General features: G+C 46.8%; 1 protein-coding gene across 1 annotated transcript in view; it reads right to left on the bottom strand.

Moving 5' to 3' along the window:
• Window positions 1-14,725, bottom strand: part of LOC117475806 (unconventional myosin-Ie-like) — a gene marked incomplete at both ends in the record, with an annotated part of 28,745 nt that extends 14,020 nt beyond the window's left edge. The window contains 10 exon segments of the mRNA XM_034122156.1: window positions 3,605-3,810; window positions 6,021-6,102; window positions 7,574-7,659; window positions 8,882-9,049; window positions 9,431-9,517; window positions 9,638-9,724; window positions 9,870-9,950; window positions 11,165-11,361; window positions 11,516-11,648; window positions 14,596-14,725. Coding sequence (XP_033978047.1) covers window positions 3,605-3,810; window positions 6,021-6,102; window positions 7,574-7,659; window positions 8,882-9,049; window positions 9,431-9,517; window positions 9,638-9,724; window positions 9,870-9,950; window positions 11,165-11,361; window positions 11,516-11,648; window positions 14,596-14,725 — 1,257 coding nt within the window.
• Window positions 14,726-16,260: the final 1,535 nt, after the last annotated feature.

Raw genomic sequence — 16,260 nt, 5'->3', positions numbered from 1 at the left:
AAGGCCGGCTGTCACAAAACAGTCATATCTAGAGACCTCAAAAACTACTCTAGCGAGGCCTTTAACCTAGAACTGGAGAGCCTGGACTGGTCAGATGAGCTCAGTGGTACACAAGTTGAAGAAACATGGCTTGGTTTCAAAAACAAATTCTCTGCAATACTCAATGATTTGGCCCCCCTAAGAACAACCAGGGTAAAAAATCGCGCTGAGCCGTGGATGCACTCCGGCATACTGACCGCCATGAAAACCAGAGACAAAAAATGCTCTGAGTTTCATAAAAGTCAGTCAATGCTTTCCAAAAGCACGAGCAGTGAACTCCAGGCCCACGTGACTGAACTAAAAATTGAAAGAAACAGACTAAGAAATGACGTAAGCTCCATGATCAAAACTGCCAAAAAGAATTTCATCAATGACAAAACTGAGGAAAACAAAAATAAACCCCGTGAACTTTGGAAATTACTCAATAACCAGCTTGGCTGCAGTAAAAAACTCAAAACGAGATTTTCAAACGTAAACATAAAGACAGATAACAGGCTCATCACAGACAAACTGGATGTGGCCAAGTACTTGAACATTTTTTTCACAAACATAGCCACAACTCTTGTAAATAAATTACCCTCCCACTCAGGGCTTTTTGGAGTAGATCACATCATGACCTACTACAAAAACCTAGGGGTACGCAAAGATGATTTCAGTCTAGCAAGGGTAACAACAGCAGAGGTACTCATTAAACTGAGCGCCCTCAAACCTAACAAGGCCACTGGCCACGACAATATCCCCTCCAAATTCCTCAGAGACACAGCAACCGCCATCTCACCAGTCATAGCTCACATAATTAACCTCTCCATAAAACAGGGAAAAGTACCCAAAGACTTCAAAATTGCAAGAGTAACCCCCCTGCACAAAAAGGGCAGCAAATTGGACCCAGGCAACTACCGCCCTGTTTCTATACTTACCTCCATCTCGAAAGTCATGGAAAAAATAGTATATGAACAGGTCGAAAAGTACCTCGCAGAAAAGAAACTAATCTATGAATTTCAATCTGGCTTTAGAACATCCCACTCCACTGACACATGCCTTCTTTATTTGACCGACCACATCAAACAAGAGGTGGACGAGGGTAAATACTGCGGCATGGTGATGCTGGACCTACAAAAGGCTTTCGACACTGTCAATCACCCCATTCTGATTGACAAGCTAAAAGCAATTGGTTTTGATAAACTATCGGTGAGCTGGATGCAATCCTACCTGGAGGGGAGAGAACAGATGGTGGAGGTAAACGGTACTCTGTCCCCCCCCCTCCCAGTGAGCTGTGGTGTTCCACAAGGAAGCATATTAGGTCCGTTACTGTTCCTAATTTATGCAAATGACATGTCATCAGCATGTGACTGCAACTTGTTCCTGTTCGCGGACGACTCAGCCCTGCTGGTCTCTGACAGGAGCAGATTGCAGGTTGAAAAAACCCTCAGCTCCGAGCTCGGCAGAATCTGCACCTGGCTCGCCGATAATAAATTATCATTACACCTGGGTAAAACAGAGTCCATTCTCTTCGGTTCGAAACATAATCTCAGCAAATCCGACGACTTCTCAGTTGCAGTGGGTGACATTATTGTCACAAGTAAGAAGGAAATTACATACCTAGGATCTATTCTTGAGGCAAACCTCTCCTGTGACATAATGGCATCCAATGTAATAAAAAAAGTCAATCAAAGAACTAGATTCCTATACCGGATCTCCTCTCTGGTAAACAAAAACACCCTGAAAACTCTGGCAGGAGCACTCATTCAAGGGTACTATGACTATGCTTGCACGTCATGGTACCATAGCACCTCCAAGGCGCTAAAAACAAAACTTCAAACATCGCAAAATAAACTGGTCAGACTACTGCTTGACCTTTCATCTAGAACCCACCTCACCTCTGCCCACTTTGACAACCTAGGATGGCTTAGAGTAGACGACAGAGTACAGCTACTTGCAATGGGCCTGGTCTACAAGATCCACTACACCTCTATGGTACCCATGTACATGTCAAAATTCTTCCCAAAGGTCAAGGAATACCATGATCATAACACCAGAGGGAGCTCCACAAATCATGTAAAACCCAGATTTGGCACAAAAAAAGGGGAATACACGTTTCGCAATTATGCCACATCAAGGTGGAACGCTCTTCCCACAACTGTAAAGGAAAGTAAAACTATACTTACCTTCAAAACCTCTCTTAAAGAGCACCTTCGGGGAAAGCATTGCAAAACTGGCCCCGGTAATGGTACAAATCTCAACCTGTCGTACAATGGACAGCTTCCCCCCCCCATCTATGTATATACTCGCATTTTAGACTCTGTTACTAACTGTATATCTGTAGACTTGGTATGTCTTAAATGTCCGGTTAGGATGTATTAGAACGAAATCTAAAATGAAAATTGTAAATAATCCATCTGTATGTAAAAAACCACCTGTATGTAAATTGTAAATAAGCCATCTGTATGTCATATATGTCTTATATGTCTTAAATGATATGATGAATTGGAAATGGGGGACCCTGATGTAAACAAGACGAAAGTCTTTCTCTGGTCTGCATCCCCTTAACAATTGTATGTTTTGAGCTGTACTGTACTGTACCCAATATACAAGCTGTTAATAAACTTTTCAATCAATCAATCAATCAAAGAACCAAAAGTATGTAGTGAGCAGGAGGGCGGAGACGCTCCCTTCACTAGTGCAGTAGAAAGTTAGCTTTCAGCGGGAGCACTCAGCTAACTGGATGATAGTACAGGTAAAGAACCAAAAGTATGTAGTGAGGAGGAGGGCGGAGACGCTCCCTTCACTAGTGCAGTAGAAAGTTAGCTTTCAGCGGGAGCACTCAGATAACTGGATGATAGTACAGGTAACAGTAACAAATTAGCGAGAGCCCTCGGTTAATTTGTACACAATTATCTCATTAGTTTGAGAGTATATAGATATAGCACACTCAGCAATAATTGGTAGCGATCTCACCGGCTGTGTGCAGGAGCGTCCGCTCTTTACCGGTCCGGAGCTCCTGGGGTCCGGGCGGTGAACACCGCGGTCCCCTCCCTTGGTAGGACGGACAACTCGTCGCAGCCTTTGACAGCACCGGAACTTATACCTTCCGGTGTCATACGGGGTCACACGTGACTTTGTTGATATAAATATTCGACCTACGCATGCGCGAGACAGAAGATATCCAGTGCTAAAGCACCGCCTCTGGCGATCAGTAAGTATGAAATAAAAAGACAAGGCAATGCACATTAGAGAAATTAAAAGAAAAAAATCTACATTTTGAATTAGAAATGTACAGTAACAAAATATAAAGCAGGATATTATATATACATAATGTGAGGAATGGAATATTCAATATTAGATTGAAAATAAATGTAAAATTATTTGAAAAATAAATCTGGATTCAGCTTTTAGTGCACCAGAGCTGGTGATTGAGATCTGAACCATCAGAATCAGGTTGATTCACCAAAGATGTAGCTTTGAAACAGAAACCAGTTTCCGAAGGCAACTCGACTAATGGCCTGGACTGAGGAGCACGGAGAGCAGCAGGTTAGGACTACACTCAGGTTACTGCGTGACCTCTGACCTGTGCAGGAACTTGTTGAAGACGCGTCTGTAGGCGTAGCCGGCGCGGCGGACCCGGATGTTCTCCCGCAGGCCCAGGTACTCCACCTGGTGGTGGACCCGGTTCTCCTCCCAGTCCCGGGGACGCTTCGTCTCGTTGGGTTTGATGCAGCGGATGTAGTGGGGAGTGCATTTCATCAGGGTCTGCACCAGACTGTTGGCTTGTTGCTAGAACAGAGAGAGAAGGGGGGGGGGGGTTTGTATTTAATCACCACACACAACAACACAGACTATAACACCCCCTTGTTGTTAAATACCAACTATGTGCAGTATATGCAATATATAGAAGAATTGGGAGGCATTTAACCCTCTTTAATGGTCACACATGCAGAGCACACAGCACACAGTGACATTTGTACCAGGAGTCTAGTACCAGGAGTCTAACGCCAGGAGTCTAACGCCAGGAGTCTAGCGCCAGGAGTCTAACGCCAGGAGTCTAGCGCCAGGAGTCTAGCACCAGGAGTCTAGTACCAGGAGTCTAATGCCAGGAGTCTAACACCAGGAGTCTAGCGCCAGGAGTCTAGCACCAGGAGTCTAGCGCCAGGAGTCTAACGCCAGGAGTCTAACGCCAGGAGTCTAGCGCCAGGAGTCTAGCACCAGGAGTCTAGTACCAGGAGTCTAACGCCAGGAGTCTAACGCCAGGAGTCTAGCGCCAGGAGTCTAGCGCCAGGAGTCTAGCGCCAGGAGTCTAGCGCCAGGAGTCTAACGCCAGGAGTCTAACACCAGGAGTCTAGCGCCAGGAGTCTAGCGCCAGGAGTCTAGCGCCAGGAGTCTAGCGCCAGGAGTCTAGCACCAGGAGTCTAGTACCAGGAGTCTAGTACCAGGAGTCTAGCACCAGGAGTCTAGTACCAGGAGTCTAGAACCAGGAGTCTAGCACCAGGAGTCTAGTACCAGGAGTCTAGCGCCAGGAGTCTAGCGCCAGGAGTCTAGCGCCAGGAGTCTAGCGCCAGGAGTCTAGCACCAGGAGTCTAGCACCAGGAGTCTAGTACTAGGAGTCTAGCACCAGGAGTCTAGAACCAGGAGTCTAGCACCAGGAGTCTAGCACCAGGAGTCTAGTACTAGGAGTCTAGCACCAGGAGTCTAGCACCAGGAGTCTAGCACCAGGAGTCTAGCACCAGGAGTCTAGCGCCAGGAGTCTAGCACCAGGAGTCTAGAGCCAGGAGTCTAGTGCCAGGAGTCTAGTGCCAGGAGTCTAGAACCAGGAGTCTAGCACCAGGAGTCTAGTACCAGGAGTCTAGTACCAGGAGTCTAGCACCAGGAGTCTAGTACCAGGAGTCTAGAACCAGGAGTCTAGCACCAGGAGTCTAGCACCAGGAGTCTAGCGCCAGGAGTCTAGCACCAGGAGTCTAGCACCAGGAGTCTAGTACTAGGAGTCTAGCACCAGGAGTCTAGAACCAGGAGTCTAGCACCAGGAGTCTAGCACCAGGAGTCTAGCGCCAGGAGTCTAGCACCAGGAGTCTAGCACCAGGAGTCTAGAGCCAGGAGTCTAGTGCCAGGAGTCTAGTGCCAGGAGTCTAGCGCCAGGAGTCTAGCACCAGGAGTCTAGCACCAGGAGTCTAGCACCAGGAGTCTAATACCAGGAGTCTAGCACCAGGAGTCTAGCACCAGGAGTCTAGAACCAGGAGTCTAGCACCAGGAGTCTAGTACTAGGAGCAGTGGGCAGCTATTGCACAGCGCCCGGGGAGCAATGGGAGTGGGGGGGGGAAGGGGGATGTCCGGTGCCTTGCTCAAGGGTACCACGGCAGGGCAGGAGGTGAACTGGGACCTCTCCAAGTAGCAGTCCACACTGATATTTTAGGTCTGGTCGGGGACTTGAACCGGCGACCCTACGGCTCACAGTCCAAGCCCCTACTGACTGAGCCACTGCCGGTTAATATATATATATATGCCGTTAATAACTGTGCAATATATACCTATACAATGGTGCTGTAGGAGGAGATTCAGGTGATAACGTCGTGTGGGGGGGGGGGGGGTTACCTTGGTTGGTGATTGGTTAATGGTTACACAACCCAAAAAAACATTGTGACATCACAAAGTCACCAAATCTGATCAGCTGATTTTCAGACAAAAAGAGAGAGGGTCTTTGTTTCTGTTTCAGAGTCTCTGAACACAGAGTGGACTCATGTTTATGTATAAGAGACACGAAGAAGTGGGTTTTGCATAATAGGGGACCTTTAAACGTGACACTCCAACCAAGAGTTGGTGCTACACAGGCAGAGACACTCTGTAGCACAGCCTGTACTACCAGCAGCGCCCTCTAGAGGAGGCTCTGGGGATCCTGAACACTTGATAAAACCCCTCAAAGAAAACTGACAGAAAAAGTGAAAAATATGACATGCTCTCTCTGAACCTGCGGGGGGCACCACAGCCTCTCTCACCTTGATCTTAGTGCTGGCAGTGCTCGGTCGCCCCCTCTTCTCTGCGTCCAGGTTCTCAGGAAACAGAGCTCTGACGAACGGACTGACCACAAACACACCACAGACAGTGATCAATGTTCAACCCCCCCCCACACACACACAAATACACACACAAATAAACACTGTAGAAGTCTGCGGCAGGAATGTGACTTCTCCCACATAAAATACATCAGTAAATACGTCAGTTAATACGTCAGTAAATACGTCAGTTAATACGTCAGTAAACACGTCAGTAAACACGTCAGTTAACACGTCAGTAAACACGTCAGTAAATACGTCAGTAAATACGTCAGTAAATACGTCAGTTAATACGTCAGTTAATACGTCAGTAAATACGTCAGTAAATACGTCAGTAAATACGTCAGTTAATACGTCAGTTAATACGTCAGTAAATACGTCAGTAAATACGTCAGTAAATACGTCAGTTAACACGTCAGTTAACACGTCAGTAAACACGTCAGTAAACACGTCAGTAAACACGTCAGTTAACACGTCAGTTAACACGTCAGTTAACACGTCAGTAAACACGTCAGTTAATACGTCAGTTAACACGTCAGTAAACACGTCAGTAAACACGTCAGTTAACACGTCAGTAAACACGTCAGTAAACACGTCAGTAAATACGTCAGTAAATACGTCAGTAAATACGTCAGTTAACACGTCAGTTAACACGTCAGTAAACACGTCAGTAAACACGTCAGTAAACACGTCAGTTAATACGTCAGTTAATACGTCAGTTAATACGTCAGTAAATACGTCAGTAAATACGTCAGTTAATACGTCAGTAAATACGTCAGTAAATACGTCAGTTAATACGTCAGTAAATACGTCAGTAAATACGTCAGTAAATACGTCAGTAAATACGTCAGTAAATACGTCAGTTAATACGTCAGTTAATACGTCAGTTAATACGTCAGTTAATACGTCAGTTAATAAGTCAGTTAATACGTCAGTTAATACGTCAGTTAATACGTCAGTTAATACGTCAGTTAATACGTCAGTTAATACGTCAGTTAATACGTCAGTTAATACGTCAGTTACGTCAGTTAATACGTCAGTTAATAAGTCAGTTAATACGTCAGTTAATACGTCAGTTAATACGTCAGTTAATACGTCAGTTAATATGTCAGTAAATACGTCAGTAAATACGTCAGTAAATACGTCAGTAAATACGTCAATAAATACCTCAGTTAATACGTCAGTAAATACGTCAGTTAATACGTCAGTTAATACGTCAGTAAATACGTCAGTTAATACGTCAGTTAATACGTCACTGGTGAGTTTAAAACTGAGGTCGCTAACAAGAGTCTAAATGAGACGACTAAACGTCATCAATATGTGGAGATTATCCCGCTGAATAAACGTGTCAGTATCAGAAACGTTTGTTTGACACAGAGATTATTTTCTGACATAATCCAAAATCACACGGCGGAATCCCATTGGACCAGGGAGATGCTGCCTTCAGGGACCAACACAGGAATACGACATCCTGCTGCTCTGTGTGTAGTACTTACAACTCGCTGCTCTGCATCAGCTCGATGATGTCATTAAACAACACGTCTCTGTTCCTCTCACAGAAACCACTGACATCATAGGACACCTGCAGACAGACAGACAGAGGTGTTAGCGGTGCGTTCAGGAGTTAGCGGTGCGTTCAGGTGTTAGCGGTGCATTCAGGAGTTAGCGGTGCGTTCAGGAGTTAGCGGTGCGTTCAGGTGTTAGAGCGGTGCGTTCAGGTGTTAGAGCGGTGCGTTCAGGTATTAGAGCGGTGCGTTCAGGTGTTAGCGGTGTTCAGGTGTTAGCGGTGTGCGTTCAGGTGTTAGAGCGGTGCGTTCAGGTGTTAGAGCGGTGCGTTCAGGTGTTAGCGGTGCGTTCAGGTATTAGAGCGGTGCGTTCAGGTGTTAGAGCGGTGCGTTTAGGTATTAGAGCGGTGCGTTCAGGTATTAGAGCGGTGCGTTCAGGTGTTAGCGGTGTTCAGGTGTTAGAGCGGTGCGTTCAGGTGTTAGAGCGGTGCGTTCAGGTGTTAGAGCGGTGCGTTCAGGTGTTAGCGGTGTTCAGGTGTTAGCAGTGCGTTCAGGTGTTAGAGCAGTGCGTTCAGGTGTTAGCGGTGCGTTCAGGTGTTAGCGGTGCGTTCAGGTGTTAGAGTGGTGCGTTCAGGTGTTAGAGCAGTGCGTTCAGGTGTTAGCGGTGCGTTCAGGTGTTAGAGTGGTGCGTTCAGGTGTTAGCGGCGTTCAGGTGTTAGCGGTGCGTTCAGGTGTTAGCGGTGCGTTCAGGTGTTAGAGCGGTGCGTTCAGGTGTTAGAGCGGTGCGTTCAGGTGTTAGCAGTGCGTTCAGGTGTTAGAGCAGTGCGTTCAGGTGTTAGTGTTAGCAGTGCGTTCAGGTGTTAGTGTTAGCAGTGCGTTCAGGTGTTAGCAGTGCGTTCAGGTGTGAGCAGTGCGTTCAGGTGTTAGCAGTGCGTTCAGGTGTGAGCAGTGCGTTCAGGTGTTAGCAGTGCGTTCAGGTGTTAGTGTTAGCAGTGCGTTCAGGTGTTAGTGTTAGCAGTGCGTTCAGGTGTTAGCAGTGCGTTCAGGTATTAGCAGTGCGTTCAGGTGTTAGCGGTGTTCAGGTGTTAGCAGTGCGTTCAGGTGTTAGCAGTGCGTTCAGGTATTAGCAGTGCGTTCAGGTGTTAGCGGTGTTCAGGTGTTAGCAGTGCGTTCAGGTGTTAGCAGTGCGTTCAGGTGTTAGCAGTGCGTTCAGGTGTTAGCAGTGCGTTCAGGTGTTAGCAGCGTTCAGGTGTTAGCAGTGCGTTCAGGTGTTAGCAGCGTTCAGGTGTTAGCAGTTACCTTCCCGGCGTAGTGGTGCACGATGAAGCCCTTGTTCCAGCTGCTGAAGTGCTCGTGCGAGCCCATCTGACCCTGCAGCTTCTGCAGCAGTGTCTGGTCCGCGCCATCACTTTTAGCGTGCATCGTCGCACACACGTCGTCCAGGATGCTCATCAGCCCAGGGGGGTTCTGGGAAACACGTGTATTCATGCATTAGATGCTAGTAGTCAAAAAGTAAAGTCAATTTTATTGTCAATCTTTCAAACTGTGTGTACAGAGAGAGAGATCGAAATACTGTTTCCCACAATCCCAAATACAAAAATACATATATATATATATATATATATATATACACATATATATATATATATATACAAAATCAACAGACACATTTATACATATGCACACATAAATAAAAGCACAACAATCAATATATACAAAATAACACTTCAATATCTTTGAGAGAGTGTGCGTGTGCGTGTGCGTGTGCGTGTGCGTGTGTGTGTGGAGAGTAGTGGTCGTAGTGTGTGGATGAGAACATGTTTTCTACGTGTTGAAGAACAGACTCACCAGTTTGGACTCGATGAGGTCACAGACCACTTTGTTGTTGAAATACTCGATGGGCGTCCATTGGATCCCCTCCTGCACGTACTCCTCCTGCAGAAACAGGCAGGGGTTACCTCCCAAACATCTGAGGTAATGTCAACACTGCGATGATATGCTAATGATGTAATGTTGTCTGTTCACGCTATGATAAGGTAGCACTACGAGTCTTACCTGCTCTGCCTTCAGCGTGAGCTCGATGAAGATCTGCTGCAGCTTCTCGTTCACAAAGTTGATGCAGAACTGCTCGAAGCCGTTTCTCTGGAAGAGAGAGAGATGATTTCAATAAGGTCCACATTTGGTATTTAACACAGGGTTCATGAAGGCATCGTGTTGACCCTGGTAGTTCCATCTGTATGAACACCAATCAGCTCACACCTTTAGAGTCATGTGACCATGTTTCTACCTGGAAGATCTCGAAGCCGTAGATGTCGAGGACTCCGATGTTGAACTCCTCCTGATCCTTCTGTATGGCTTTATTGATGCACTGCCAATACAGACCATAACATAAACATATCAACACAGCGTAAACACAGCGTAAACACAGCGTAAACACTAACACAGCGTAAACACAGCGTAAACACAGCGTAAACACTAACACAGCGTAAACACAGCGTAAAGACTAACACAGCGTAAACACAGTGTAAAGACTAACACAGTGTAAACACAGTGTAAACACAGTGTAAACACAGTGTAAACACAGTGTAAACACAGCGTAAACACAGCGTAAACACAGCGTGAACACAGCGTGAACACAGTGTGAAGACCAACACAGTGTAAACACAGTGTAAACACAGTGTAAACACAGTGTAAACACAGCGTGAAGACCAACACAGTGTAAACACAGTGTAAACACAGTGTAAACACAGTGTAAACACAGTGTGAACACAGTGTGAACACAGTGTGAACACAGCGTGAAGACCAACACTGTGTAAACACGGCGTGAAGACCAACACAGTGTAAACACGGCGTGAAGACCAACACAGTGTAAACACGGCGTGAAGACCAACACTGTGTAAACACGGCGTGAAGACCAACACTGTGTAAACACGGCGTGAAGACCAACACTGTGTAAACACGGCGTGAAGACCAACACAGTGTAAACACAGCGTGAAGACCAACACTGTGTAAACACGGCGTGAAGACCAACACAGTGTAAACACAGCGTGAAGACCAACACTGTGTAAACACGGCGTGAAGACCAACACAGTGTAAACACAGTGTAAAGACAAGTTAAACATGTAAACAAAAAACGTTTCCATTACAATTCTGACTTTTCTCATATTTAGAATTTTTTCTCAAATTTCTGACTTTTTTCAAAAAAGAATCTGACTTTTTCCGCAATTTTTTTATTTGGACTTTTTCACAAAATGCCCAATTTCTGGCTTGATTCTCATTATCACGATTTTTTTTCAAAATGTTTCCCTTTTACTCCAAATTCTGACTTTTTTGGAGAAAAAAAATTGACTTTTAAAAAGAAATTGACTTTTTGAAAAAATGTTGACTTTTTCCTCAAGATTTTAAATGTTTTAACTTTTTCACAAAATGCCCAAATCCTGACTTGATTATCAAAATTCTGACTTTCTTCTCAAAATGTTGACTTTTTCCTAAATGCCCAAATTCAGACTTTTCTTCATGTCTAAAAATTCTGACTTTCCTCACAATTCAGACTTTTTTCTCCAAAGTATATAGAGTACTCACGTCCACCAGGTAGTCGAACAGCCGTGTGTACACAGCTTTGGACAGAGCGTCTCTGGAGAAGCAGGCCTGTTCCGTGCTCATCGTCACAGAGATGGACTCCGTCTTTCCGCCCCACTTACTGTCCATCATCCTGCTGGTGAGTTTACTGCAGAGACCGTCCTGAGGGACGCCCAGCAGGAAGGACGGGAACGCCAGAACTGACAGGGACAGACAGAGAGTTACAGACCGTCCTGAGGGACGCCCAGCAGGAAGGACGGGAACGCCAGAACTGACAGAGAGGGACAGAGAGGGACAGACAGGCCCATAGTGTAGTGTGTATATACTATATAGTATATATATGTAGTATCTCACAGTCCTGGCTCTCCACCACTGCGTAGTTGTTCTCTTCTCTGAAGCTGATGTTCCCCAAATGAAGAATAGCTGCAACCAGCTGGAGGACAGAGTCCTGGTCCTCAGAGGACAGACCGACAACTGACATGGCCTCCTGCAGGGAGACAGACAGGTTAAAGAGAGACAGACAGGTTGCAGGGAGACAGACAGGTTGCAGGGAGACAGACAGGTTGCAGGGAGACAGACAGGTTGCAGGGAGACAGACAGGTTGCAGAGATTCAACATGTTGAATAGGGAGGCTGTCGGCAAAAGAAATCACTCTGATTGGCTGTTCAGCTTAGCGAATCAGAGCATGAGAAGCGAAACGGAAGTGAAGAAGGCACACACAGACGGCTATTATTTTTCATTTTCCAGTACCGCACTAAACATGTTTTCGATAAGTCGTTATGTGAAACCGTCTGTGATGGACGAGAGTGAACATGGAACGCACGCTATTTGTTGTTTGTATATATCACGCAGTCTGTTCTTCTTCTCTCTGTTATCACGCAGTCTGTTCTTCTTCTCTCTGTTATCACGCAGTCTGTTCTTCTTCTCTCTGTTATCACGCAGTCTGTTCTTCTTCTCTCTGTTATCACGCAGTCTGTTCTTCTTCTTCTCTGTTATCACGCAGTCTGTTCTTCTTCTCTCTGTTATCACGCAGTCTGTTCTTCTTCTCTCGGTTATCACGCAGTCTGTTCTTCTTCTCTCTGTTATCACGCAGTCTGTTCTTCTTCTCTCTGTTATCACGCAGTCTGTTCTTCTTCTCTCGGTTATCACGCAGTCTGTTCTTCTTCTCTGTTATCACGCAGTCTGTTCTTCTTCTTCTCTGTTATCACGCAGTCTGTTCTTCTTCTCTCTGTTATCACGCAGTCTGTTCTTCTTCTCTCGGTTATCACGCAGTCTGTTCTTCTTCTCTCGGTTATCACGCAGTCTGTTCTTCTTCTCTCTGTTATCACGCAGTCTGTTCTTCTTCTCTCGGTTATCACGCAGTCTGTTCTTCTTCTCTCTGTTATCACGCAGTCTGTTCTTCTTCTCTCGGTTATCACGCAGTCTGTTCTTCTTCTCTCTGTTATCACGCAGTCTGTCTTCCGGTTGCCTCTTTTGAATGACGAATACACACTACCGCCGCCTGCTGGTAAGGAGAGTTATTGCCACTCACGCATGCGCAGTGCGTACGTGCTACTTGGCCGTCGGCTGAAGTCTTTGCGGTGTGTTCCAGAGCGACACATGGCCAAGACGCAGAGACGTGAGGCGACAACAGTCGGGTCCAAGGTGTTCTTTGGTGTCAGTCTGGTGTGTCCGGGCCTTTAGACCACACCAGTAGTCTGGTGTGTCCGGGCCTTTAGACCACACCAGTAGTCTGGTGTGTAGGGCCTTTAGACCACACCAGTAGTCTGGTGTGTAGGGCCTTTAGACCACACCAGTAGTCTGGTGTGGTCTAAAGGCCCTACACACCAGTAGTCTGGTGTGTAGGGCCTTTAGACCACACCAGTAGTCTGGTGTGTCCGGGCCTTTAGACCACACCAGTAGTCTGGTGTGTCCGGGCCTTTAGACCACACCAGTAGTCTGGTGTGTCCGGGCCTTTAGACCACACCAGACTGAAGCAGTCCGGGCCTTTAGACCACACCAGTAGTCTGGTGTGTCCGGGCCTTTAGACCACACCAGACTGAAGCAGTCCGGGCCTTTAGACCACACCAGACTACTGGTGTGTAGGGCCTTTAGACCACACCAGTAGTCTGGTGTGTAGGGCCTTTAGACCACACCAGTAGTCTGGTGTGTGCGGGCCTTTAGACCACACCAGTAGTCTGGTGTGTCCGGGCCTTTAGACCACACCAGACTACTGGTGTGTAGGGCCTTTAGACCACACCAGTAGTCTGGTGTGTGCGGGCCTTTAGACCACACCAGTAGTCTGGTGTGTCCGGGCCTTTAGACCACACCAGTAGTCTGGTGTGTCCGGGCCTTTAGACCACACCAGACTACTGGTGTGTAGGGCCTTTAGACCACACCAGTAGTCTGGTGTGTAGGGCCTTTAGACCACACCAGTAGTCTGGTGTGTGCGGGCCTTTAGACCACACCAGTAGTCTGGTGTGTCCGGGCCTTTAGACCACACCAGTAGTCTGGTGTGTCCGGGCCTTTAGACCACACCAGTAGTCTGGTGTGTAGGGCCTTTAGACCACACCAGTAGTCTGGTGTGTCCGGGCCTTTAGACCACACCAGTAGTCTGGTGTGTCCGGGCCTTTAGACCACACCAGACTGAAGCAGTCCGGGCCTTCAGACCACACCAGACTGAAGCAGTCCGGGCCTTTAGACCACACCAGACTGAAGCAGTCCGGGCCTTCAGACCACACCAGACAGAAGCAGTCCGGGCCTTTAGACCACACCAGTAGTCTGGTGTGTCCGGGCCTTTAGACCACACCAGTAGTCTGGTGTGTCCGGGCCTTTAGACCACACCAGTAGTCTGGTGTGTCCGGGCCTTCAGACCACACCAGTAGTCTGGTGTGTCCGGGCCTTCAGACCACACCAGTAGTCTGGTGTGTCCGGGCCTTCAGACCACACCAGTAGTCTGGTGTGTCCGGGCCTTTAGACCACACCAGACAGAAGCAGTCGTTAGCCGAGAGCTGCTGTTGGAGCTTCTCAGAGTATTGTCGTTTAGCATCTCTCACCGCCCTGAAGACGTACTTTGACTCTCTAAAACGTGCCTTATCGCCACTCCTTAGAGACAGACAGGTTACAGAGAGACAGACAGGTTAACAGACACAAAGACAGGTTACAGAGAGACAGACAGGTTACAGAGAGACAGACAGGTTAACAGACACAAAGACAGGTTACAGAGAGACAGACAGGTTACAGAGAGACAGACAGGTACAGACAGACAGGTACAGACAGAAAGGTACAGACAGAGACAGACAGAAAGGTACAGGTACAGACAGGTACAGACAGAGACAGACAGAAAGGTACAGGTACAGACAGGTACAGACAGACATGTACAGACAGACAGGTACAGACAGAAAGGTACAGACAGACAGGTACAGACAGAAAGGTACAGACAGACAGGTACAGACCATGGTGTCTGTGAACTCCTTCTTGTCATTGATGTCCTCCACGGTGTAGGTTCCCGATTGGTTCAGGTAGTAGTAATAGTCGGGGGTCGTGACCCCCAGGTTCTCCCTCTGCTCCGAGGTCGCCCCCCCCCAACAGCTAAGGATAGAGGTCACACAGAGGTCAACTAGAGGTCACACAGAGTATATATATATATATATATATATATATATATATATATATATATATTCAGTGCCTGTCTTAGTAATTGTAGTATATGCATGGGCGTAATATGGGGATTGTTCTAGTTAGTTAGCTGCTCTAAAGGATATAAGAAGCTGTTTCTACAATAAGGTGGAGAGCTCTCTCCTGTCAGACTGAGAGGCTCTGATAACTACAGCTCAGACTGAGAGGCTCTGATAACTACAGCTCAGACTGAGAGGCTCTGATAACTACAGCTCAGACTGAGATGCTCTGATAACTACAGCTCAGACTGAGATGCTCTGATAGCTACAGCTCAGACTGAGAGACTCTGATAACTACAGCTCAGACTGAGAGGCTCTGATAACTACAGCTCAGACTGAGATGCTCTGATAGCTACAGCTCAGACTGAGAGGCTCTGATAACTACAGCTCAGACGGAGAGGCTCTGATAACTACAGCTCAGACGGAGAGGCTCTGATAACTACAGCTCAGACTGAGATGCTCTGATAGCTACAGCTCAGACTGAGAGGCTGATAACTACAGCTCAGATTGAGAGGCTGATAACTACAGCTCAGACTGAGAGAGATAACTACAGTTCAGACTGAGAGGCTCTGATAACTACAGTTCAGACTGAGAGGCTCTGATAACTACAGCTCAGACTGAGAGGCTCTGATAACTACAGCTCAGACTGAGATAGATAACTACAGCTCAGACTGAGATAGATAACTACAGCTCAGACTGAGAGGCTCTGATAACTACAGTTCAGACTGAGAGGCTCTGATAACTACAGCTCAGACTGAGATACTCTGATAACTACAGCTCAGACTGAGATAGATAACTACAGCTCAGACTGAGAGGCTCTGATAACTACAGCTCAGACTGAGAGACTCTGATAACTACAGCTCAGACTGAGATAGATAACTACAGCTCAGACTGAGAGACTCTGATAACTACAGCTCAGACTGAGAGGCTCTGATAACTACAGCTCAGACTGAGAGACTGATAACTACAGCTCAGACTGAGATAGATAACTACAGCTCAGACTGAGAGGCTGATAACTACAGCTCAGACTGAGAGGCTGATAACTACAGCTCAGACTGAGAGGCTCTGATAACTACAGCTCAGACTGAGAGGCTGATAACTACAGCTCAGACTGAGAGGCTATGATAACTACAGCTCAGACTGAGAGCCCTCTGATAACTACAGTCAGACTGAGAGGCTCTGATAACTACAGTCAGGACTGAGAGACTCTGATAACTCCAGCTCAGACTGAGAGACTCTGATCACTACAGCTCAGACTGAGAGACTCTGATCACTACAGCTCAGACTGAGAGGCTCTGATAACTACAGCTCAGACTGAGAGACTGATAACTACAGCTCAGACTGAGATAGATAACTACAGCTCAGACTGAGAGGCTGATACTACAGCTCAGACTGAGAGGCTCTGAAACTACAGCTCAGACTGAGAGGCTCTGATAACTACAA

This window comes from Trematomus bernacchii, unplaced genomic scaffold (assembly GCF_902827165.1).
Source record: "Trematomus bernacchii unplaced genomic scaffold, fTreBer1.1, whole genome shotgun sequence".
Lineage (NCBI taxonomy): Eukaryota > Metazoa > Chordata > Actinopteri > Perciformes > Nototheniidae > Trematomus > Trematomus bernacchii.
The sequence above is the reverse complement of the archived record's forward strand: the minus strand, read 5'-3'. Positions and strand labels throughout refer to the sequence as shown.